Source organism: Phoenix dactylifera, chromosome 18 (assembly GCF_051530095.1).
Source record: "Phoenix dactylifera cultivar Ajwa chromosome 18, Ajwa_hap1_PhDact_Kaust_v1.1, whole genome shotgun sequence".
Lineage (NCBI taxonomy): Eukaryota > Viridiplantae > Streptophyta > Magnoliopsida > Arecales > Arecaceae > Phoenix > Phoenix dactylifera.
The window spans coordinates 15039686-15049706 of record NC_143207.1 but is presented as its reverse complement, the minus strand read 5'-3'; the positions used below and the strand labels follow the sequence as shown (position 1 = coordinate 15049706).

At 40.1% G+C, this 10021-nt stretch overlaps 1 protein-coding gene across 1 annotated transcript; it reads right to left on the bottom strand.

The window, feature by feature from the left end:
* Window positions 1–2774: 2774 nt before the first annotated feature.
* LOC103706781 (non-functional NADPH-dependent codeinone reductase 2-like) lies at window positions 2775–9067 on the bottom strand. The gene is made up of 4 exons (XM_008791005.6): window positions 8650–9067; window positions 3852–4095; window positions 3599–3778; window positions 2775–3126 (listed from the first exon to the last, which is right to left on the bottom strand). The coding sequence occupies exons 1-4, from the start codon at window positions 8958–8960 to the stop codon at window positions 2902–2904; spliced, it is 960 nt and encodes a 319-aa protein (XP_008789227.4). The 5' UTR covers window positions 8961–9067; the 3' UTR covers window positions 2775–2901.
* Window positions 9068–10021: the final 954 nt, after the last annotated feature.

Below are 10021 nucleotides of genomic sequence, written 5' to 3'. Positions count from 1 at the left end.
TGCATGAACCAATGTCTGAGACTCGAGTCGACTCCCGAGTATCACGAGTCGACTCCAAGCGTATCAAGTTCACTGGCACGAGCTCGAGTCGACTCCAGATCAGTACGAGTCGACTCCGACTGAGAACAGACAGAAGGACAGAAAGCTTCAACTCAGAAACTGTCAACGAGTCGACTCCCGAAGTGCGCGAGTCGACTCCAATGTTCAACGAGTCGACTCCAGGGTAGTAAGAGTCGACTCCAAGAGAAACACAAAGAAAAGTCAGAGAGCAGTTTTCGGGTCTGAGATTCGAGTCGACTCCAGTGGAACGCGAGTCGACTCCGATGGTTGGCAGATCGACTCCAAAGAAGGTAAGAGTCGACTCTCAGAGGAACACAAAGAAAAAGTCAGAGAACGATTTTCGGACTCTGAGATTCGAGTCGACTCCCGCAGTACGCGAGTCGACTCCGAGACTGAGCGACCATCAACAGACAGAAGACCATGTTACTGCCTCTGAGATTCGAGTCGACTCACAGACAGCTCGAGTCGACTCCGAGACAAGCTTCACGTCAAAAGGCAGAAGACCAACTTTCGGAAACTGAGAGCCGAGTCGACTCCAAGGAAGTTCGAGTCGACTCCAAGACTGGATGAGCCAAAAGACAGAGAATCGGAAGTTCGGGCTCTGAGATTCGAGTCGACTCCCAGGACAGTCGAGTCGACTCGAGTGGACAAAATTCAAATTTGGATCCACGGACTTCAGTGGATGAGCCGACTCCAAAATTGCCACGTCAGCTCCAGAAGTTGGCGAGTCGACTCCAGGTCAAGACGGCAACTTTTATTCAAATTTGGAACAGTTGCCGAGTCGACTCCGGAAAAGCGTGAGTCGACTCCTGATCGCGCGAGTCGACTCCAACCCACCAACGGTCATATTGTCAGGCTGCGCAGAGTGTGCAGAACGGCCAGAAAAAGCAGAGTAACGGCTAGTTTCCGTGGGGGTTGGCTTAAATAGCCACAGAGGACTGTAGCAAGGCAGAGAATAGACATTCCACTCCAAGCATTCAAGTTTTCAAGCTCTCCAAGTGCTCTTAAACGAAAAAGGAGAGATCTGCATTTACTGCTCCAACAACTTCTTCCCAACAATCAAAGCTTCCTCCTCCTGCATTCAAGTCGACCACTCTTTCAAGAGGAGACCGGAGTTCCAGAAGCCATACCTCTTCACCAGCTTAAAAGCGTTTGAGGGCTTCTAACTCCTTTACGATTATATTGTTTTAAATCTGCTTTTTGAGAAGCTATTTTCTGTTTTCTTCTATCTCTTGTATTTACTTGATTCAATCGGGGGATTGAATCAAGGGGTTTAAGGTTGGTTGGTGAGCCAAGTTAAAACCAACGTGTGTAAGGGTTTGATTGTGAGCCCGGGAAAACAATCGGGGTTTGGTTCTAGTCGGTGAGCCTGGAAAAACCGACCGAGTTCGTTGTGAGCTCGTAAAACAACAAGTTTGGTTGTGAGCTTGCAAAACAACCGGCTGTAATCCAAGGGGGTTATAGTGAAATTCCCAAGTGACACTTGGGGAGTGGACGTAGGAGCAAGGGTTAGCTCCGAACCACTATAAAACTTTGTGTTTGTAGTGCATTGTCTCTCATCTTCTTCCCCGGACACTACTCACAGCACTTAGCTTTAATTAAACAACTTGCTATAGTTTTAAATTAATCATCCACAAAGTTTTAAATATTCAAGTTAATTTAAAAACCCAATTCACCCCCCCCTCTTGGGTTGTCTATCTGGGCAACACAATAGAATTTGATAATTATATTATAGAAAAATATAATCTTATATCATTCGAGCTCTTAATTTTTCTAACAACTTGTTGTATACATTAGAAATTAGCAAAATATACAATATTTAGCTTTTAATGGTGTAAATCATATCAACAATGTGAATCTCCAATTTGGAAGATCCTTCAAAGGATTAAATGTATAGTCAAACTCACCTATAGAAAAATTATATATATGTGTATTTATGTGGTTTGGCTTACTCAGCCCTTCAACCAATAACAAAACTTATTCAATTAAATTTCTTAAAATAAGAACCAGAATTGAACCTATCTATACCTAAGCCCGAACAAAACTATCCACTAAAACTAGTTCAATTCGGTTCTTGAGTTGACCTACAACCATGCCCATCCTGGAGAGCAGGGGATTTAGAGACTCTTAGCATACCTAATGTTTGCAGTCTAAATCGCTATATTTGAACCTGAAAGATTTTAGCTAATTCAAACAATCCCTATCCCAATTGGGTGAGTTCCAATTTGTAACTTATGCTAAGAAGATCATTGGATTTGCTTGGAGCTTGGGTGGTGATGATCATTAATTATGACTGCAGGGTTTTTTTATTTTAGATTTTAGCTAGTAAAAATTATACAAGTGTCACTAGTGTTGGACATGTGTGATCGATGCTAGCGGGAAGAAACATAAATGTCTATAATCCTCATAAATTTATTTTTTCTACTTATCCACTGACTTGATTACGGTATTTTTGTTCTTGACTTCTGCAACTCCTTTGTTTTCCAATATTTTACGAGAGACAACAAGAGCAATACCATTGTGTATTTATTAAAGATGAGTGCATGCATGTAGAGCAGAGACTGCTATATATAACTAATAAACAATTGTCTTTAAGATCTCAACATCCAATGTATAACTTGTCTAGGACTAAAAATGATCATAGCAAAGATGAAATTTCTTAGAAAAAAATCTCCCATTTAATAGAAATAAAGAAAAAAAAATATCTTTAGACGAACACAATAGATCACAACATTATGAGAGATACGTTTCATATGGCTTCAAAAGAGCAGATGAAGGAACGTACAACTAAAAACCATAGTATATATTACATGCTTGCAATCCTTTGCTTAATAACTCTCATTAAATTTCACCATCCCATAACTCATCTAGTGACTTGAAAGGACCATGAGCAGAGACAAATTCTTCTCCTGAAACTCCCTTACGTTGTGGAATTTGACTAATTTCATGCAACTCTTCCTTGCTGATCTCCCAATCAAATATGTCAATATTTTCCTTCATTCTCTCCTCCTTAAAGCTCTTAACGACCATACCTGCACCTTGCTCGAAAATCCACCTCAAAGCGACCTGCGAGAATGGCCACCAAAATGCAATAGATGGGTCAATGATGGATGATACCCAACTGGGGTTTAGGGTTTAATAGTCTGAATTCCTGGAAGTAACCAACAAGAAAAGGTGAATAAAACAACAATCTGAATTTGGATCATACAGCTCTAAAAATGATCCTATCATGTTTCGCATATGGGAAATGGTCCCTATATCATCATTCTCGCCATATCCGATAGCCAATTCAGATGATTTTTCTTTGAAACATGACAAGGTGCAGTAGGAATTCAGCAACCAAAAAATGGTGCATTAGAGATTCAGTAAGAAAAGGATGGAGATATCAATTTCTTTAGCAAGCTAATACAAGATGGGGACTAAGAGATGTTCTTTACAATTCAACTGATGACCTTAACTTTGATTAAAGAGTATTAAAGGGTATTTAGCTGACAATTTAGGAGGGCATTGGGTTGAAGGGGGTGGTGGAGAGACCTACCTGAGCTGTGGATTTTCCTTTGGCCAGGGCTATCTTTTTTAACACATCACATTCCATGACTTGGTTTGTCCCCCATGGTGTTCCATTTGCTCCCAGTGGCGAGTAAGCACAAACCTGGATTCCCTTGTCCTTGCAAAAATTCATCAACTTCTTCTGCTGCCAAACGGGATGCATTTCCACCTGACAAAATTACATGCATAATTCTTAAACCATGCGATTCGATACGTCTTTAAATCCAAAAAAAATTCCAAACCTGATTGACGGCAGGTGGGATCGCGGCCACCGAGAGAACATGCTCTAACTTCTTGCAAGAAAAATTGCTGACTCCAATTGACTTTGCAAGGCCTAGCCTCTGGCATTCCTGCATTGCCTCCCAAACAGACTTTAGATCAATCGGAATGATGTCGTCTTTGTTGATCGGAAACTTAAATCCTGTTGGTTTCAGACTAAAAGGCCAATGCACCAGATAGAGGTCAAGATAATCTAGTTGAAGGTTCCTACAAAATGAAACCAAAAGATTACAGTTTGCATGTAATAAAATATCAAATACGTAAAATTAAATAGGGATAAATCAAAGAAGTTGAATAGAAATATACAAATATTTAAGAGCAAAGATTGCACCAGCAACCTATTTTCTATGGTTGTAGAGGTCGACATAAAATACCAATATCTCTAGGTAAGATTCTGACGATAGAAAACCAATTCTGAATGATAAACTAGAGAATTCACCAAAACAATTACAAAAGGAAAAAGGAAGTTTTGCTTCCATACAATTTTTTTTGTCGGAGTCGTCCATGATTTTGAGAGTAACGGTTTAGATCTCTGCTTTGAACTTGCTAACCAGATATACTAGTTACTGATTAATAGTTTATCATCAAAAAAAAAAAAGAAGCTACTGACTAATATTGGCAAAGTATATGAAAGTCCTTCCAATTTTGAGGTCTTTTATGACAAATCAAAATCCTAATTCAGACTAACTTATCCTACGAGATAATGAAAACTCAAATGGAAACGGCAGGATGCGGACGTCCCTCTTTTACGACCTCTCTGTTCTTCTCTCAGTCATGTCTCTCAGGCTCTCTCTTTCACCTAGTCTCGCTCTCTAATCCTCTCTTACCTTTTTCTTTGGTTCTCTTTCTCATGGATCTCAGTTCTCTTCCCCCGGTCTCACTCACTAGTCCTCTCTTGCCCAAGATTTTGAGTCGCGTATAAATGATCTGAAAAAAAAAAGATATGCTTTGGAACGGACCCCAGCCGACGTAACAGGTAAATCAATGAGAACTTGCCGGGAAGTCTTCGACCAACCAATCAAAGCCTCCCATATGGCTGATCATGCGTGGAGAGTCTCTCAAATTTCAAATTCTTCTCCAACTGGCAACGGCTCGGCCACGATTGTGAACGATTTTCATAACCACATGACGAACGAGCGAGATGTGTTGACGAAAAGCCCACGTGTGATCTTCAGGACGCACGATTGGTTACCAAAACAGTCAAGCCGCATGTCCGTTTTTTTGGTGACAGGCGCCAACCCTCCTTGGTATAAACAACTCCTAGAGGATGTTCTAGGTAAGTGCTCTTGAGCTTTTAATTCCTTTGCACTGCCACTCTGCCACTCTCATAATACTTTTATCGCTCCCTGAGAGTCTATCTGGTTTAGGCATTGAAGAGTCTTCCGCTAGACACTCTTCGACAAGATGATTTTTCTATCTTTGTCATTTTAGATTGGATCTAGCATCGAAGCGAAGGTCCGAGCAAGTCTCCATCCTTCAACGCCACCTCGGGAGCGATCAACATCATAGCCATTACCATCCATGTGCAGCAACCATCAAATCATCATTTTAGATATAGATCATGATCTTTGGTTGACCTTCATGATATGAATAGCCCATCATCCAAGCACTCTAGTAGTTCAGCCAACTCAGCTCCTTGGTTAGGCTGATTCTCAGCAGCGACAGAAACAAACATAACAAATTTGGTTGGGCTTATGATTAGAAGTACTTCTCTTTTTCACTAGCAATATGATAACCATTAGCCTAAGCAAATGATAAATAAATGAGCAAAAACATATGGTTTGGCTCTGTTTGGTATCACTTTTTTTGCGAAGCCTAGTGCAAGCAAGATTTCTAGTTTTCTTATTTTTATTTTTTATTTTAAAGTAACTACAACAATTTATAAAAAGTCAAAATAATTTTTTTTATTTCTATTATTTTTAAAATAACCTTTTGGGATATGAAATCAAATCGAGTCTCGGCAATTATTTATTATCTCTTCAGCCCTCGGTGATTACTACCTTATCGCCTCCACCCCACCCACTTCACTAAAAAAGTTTCTCCCTCTACCCTCCCTCCCCCCTCTTCTACCCTACCTCCTAACAATCAATAGTGGCTTCTCAACCAATGATGAAAATAACTAAATCAACCCATTAGGGCTCAGTCCATTGACCAACCCATGCATGGGGAAGCCAGCATGAATCTTAGGGCGAGATCGAAAAAGTAAAAAAAAATCCATTTCATGTGACTCGCACACGAGACAAAAGAAGCGGACTCCTAAAAGGAGTCCTTCTTCTTCTCCAATTTCGTCAAGCGGAGTGATTTAGCTAGGGCTCTGTTTTTCCTTCTTTAAACACGTGGTTTTGGCTAAAAAAGAAAGGCCCCACCTCCTCTCTAGCATTGATTTTTGAAAATCCCTTGATTAGATCTGCAATTTCGATATCTTTCGTGGAGATTTTCTTGGGTTTTCCATCGACTCGGGCATAGGATCTCATCAGAGTTGAGGCGAAGCTCAAATCCTTCTTCCTTTTTTATTCTCTCTCTCAAAGCAACCATTTGAGGCTTGTTTAGCCTTGGCCAGCCGTTGGATTTCAAAGAATAGGGCCTCTCCTATTTTTCTTTTTCTTTTTCTTTTCGTTTAGCTGACTACTGCCGCCATGCATAATTGCTACAGCCGTCCCCGCCATGCATGTGGTCGGCCCTGGAGCTTTCCTTCCTCTCTTTTTAGAAGAGACACTGTGGGATCTATTTGATTTCTCTCTTCTCTCTTTCTCTCTCTTCATCATGCTTTCTCTCTACTTTTTCTCTTTCTCTCTCTAGATATCTTAGGACTAATAAAGGGTTCAGACATCTAGGTAAATCCAAGATGACAATTGACCCTAGGAAGAGTCCTAGGCCGATGTTATGCAACTGTGAGAGAAGTTCTAGACCAATCTTGTTATGATCATCTGCCATAATTTATGAATGATCATGATTATTTTGATGATGAGATCTGAGTCTACAGGTGAGTAATCATCTAGGTAAGAAGGTGTTCAGCAGAATACCTTGCGAGGCAAGAATCTCTGGATATGATCACTTGTATTTATACAATGTTCATTTGTGCACTGCTTAGTTTTGGTTTCACATGGCTCATTATTGTTGGTGCATGATTACCAATACGATTGTTTATATGTTCTTTATTGTATTCACGTATCACTTATTGATGGCTTTTTCAGATGCTTTGGAATATGATACCAGCTGCTTGAAATTTTGAGAGAAATATAATATCATATTATATTTACTTGGCATGAATGAGATTTAATAAATTGATTGTTAAGAAAGAGGTGTTTGGACTAGCTATCTTAAACTATGGATAGCTTCGTCATAGGCAGAAACATGAGAATGTAGATAGCTTTGTCAGTCACAGGTAAGAATGTGTCATCATGGATGGAACACCATGACAAAAATATAGTATTGTTGATAGCCCTTTTACGGGCAGAACTATGATATTTGAGCTTGCCAATCATGGGCTGGAGCATGGTTAAGGTTAGTCCAAAACTAAAGGTAATTGTTGATTGATTTGGATACCATTAATGAGAGATGATAAGCCATATGGAATCACTAAGAATATTTGTGATGGATTTGTGATGATACACAATGTATGTTATATGAATATATAACGGTTTGAGTTAAAATCGATGCTTGATATAAGATTTCATGATTTATGTTTCCACTCTGGTATTGTTTATTTGCTATTTTCAAATTATATTATGATATTGATGTAGGGTTATAGGAATTCTTACTGGGCTGCAAAGTTCACACCATCTTTTTTTTATTTCAAAGTCGTAGGACAGACGTCACAAACGTTTGTTTGGCTAAAAGAAAGGTCAAGCTTTCGATATTCAGCATCGGAATGAGCAGATCTCATTTCGCTAGATGGTTAGGTTTTACACAGAAGTCGAGAGTCAGTTGGATCAATTAAGATTTTATTTGTTCCTAGGGGAGGAATATTGGGTTGGGCATGGAGTTTAAGGGATGAAGTCATTAGTTGGTTAGTCTATTTTCTGATACCAAATGATTATTCAACAATTTTGTAATTAAATAAGTTTGATTATTTGATTATGCTGGATCTATTTAGTTGAATTATTTGGCTATTAACCATTGATTTAAATTTCTGGAGTTATTAAAAATTTATTTATTTTAGGTCTTGAATGATCTTTAGAACATCACTCTATGATTTATGCAACCGTGTCACATGATCGACCCAGATTGTGGGTTCTGAGCATGATATCGACTACAACAACAATAACATCCCACATCATGGTAGTGGGAGGGACAGGGAAGTATATGATATTAAGAGCTACGCTGCTCTCATCAGCGTTCGTTTTGCAGTTATCTACCTGCATTTCATGGTGTATCTTATGCGTCCTCCACCCCACGCCTAATATCTATTATGGTAAAAAGCACTCCCAAATTTGGCTTACTAAACATGCTTTTCTATTTTTTTGTTGTGAAAAAATTAAAAAAAAACAGCATCAACTACCAAACATATTTTTATTGCCATTTTTTTTTAAAACATAAGAAATAAATTTTTAATTTTTTTTAACACAGTTTTAAGCTCATAGTTGCTTTTGTTTCCTTATTTATTATTTGGTGAGGCTCATGGTTCTCACATCTCCAATAATCTACCCAAAAGCAACATGCGGGCTGCGGCCCCAAGAACTCTGGTCTTGCTCTTGTCGAGCTAGACCCGTTTTGAAACAAACGGCACAAAAAGAGAATTATAAGAAGTTTTAGTATTACCTCAGCGACTCCCGGAGAGCAGGGACGACACGGTCGCGGTAGGCGTCGGTGCCCCACAACTTGGACGTGATGAAGAGCTCCTCCCTCCTGACGAGGCCCAGCTGGATGGCTTCAGCGATGGCCCTGCCGAGGCGCTGCTCGGTGCCGTAGATCGACGCCGTGTCGAAGTGGCGGTAGCCGAGGCCGATCGCCTCCAGCATCGCCGAGTGGAAGGCCTCCTCCGAGGCCGGCGGGTACGAGGCCGTGCCCATGCCGATGACCGGCATGGATCGGCCTCCGGAGCTCAGCGCCACCTCCGGAATTCCTCCCATCTTCTTCCTCTCCCTCTCTCTTTCTCTCTCTCTCTCTCGTGCAAATTAATGGAGGAAGGAAACCTTCTCACGTATTTGTTAAGAAAGACTGAAGAATATAGATCGGTGCTTGCTCGATGGTTGACTCCTGGCTTGTCGTATGTAACGGGACTTAATTAAATCGAGTCCAACGAGGACTCACGCCGTCAGCAAGGCGTCAGGAGTGGCGTCATACAGCTGGATTTTTTTTGATTCTGCTAAATTGGTCAACGGCTTTGGTGGCTTTCCGTTTTGCGCGCCAGGTATTGGTCGCCGATGAATCAGAACTTCTCAATAAATAAGTAGATTGTATGCTAATTCGTAAGTTTATGTTTTAATTCTTAAAGATAAGTCCCTTTTATTTTCATCCAAATCATGTTCGGAACCATTTGGTTATCCTATCTAAAAATATAAACAAAAAAATCGGGACACTAATTAGATGAGTCCATGAGTATATAAACACCACAAAAAATTAACTTATATGATGTGGGATCATTATTTCTCAACATATTACTTGAGAAGACCCGACTGGAGAAACTTTTATTTGGTAAGACCTTGGCGAAGCTAAGCTCAATTTATTGTTGTTAACATGCATCGAGGCTAATCACAACTCACCAGAAGCACCATCCAATTAGAATTCGCCACGATGCCAGCACAATACAGCACAGCTAGTATTTTGATCCATCCTAATAAAAGCCTATCGTACTCGTAGTTTTAGCTTCCCATTCTACCTCAAAAATATAATAAAATAAAGAATACGTTTCCTTAGGATGCTGGGCTGAGGCTCACGAAAGTCTGGACCAAGCCCAATCTGAGATCATTAAAGACTATATAAATAAAGCTCAAGCCCATGAGCCTAGCCCAGTGCATCTCTACTGTAATTATGACGTAGCAACTCCTAAAACATGGTTCCACTTTTAATAAACTTTGGACTTTTTCTCCTAGATTCAATCTTGTGACCATGCAAACAAAGACAATTTTTTTCTCAAATTAAACCGCTTCGAGACTCTGAATGCACAATCCAGATTGAGACTCTTCCACTC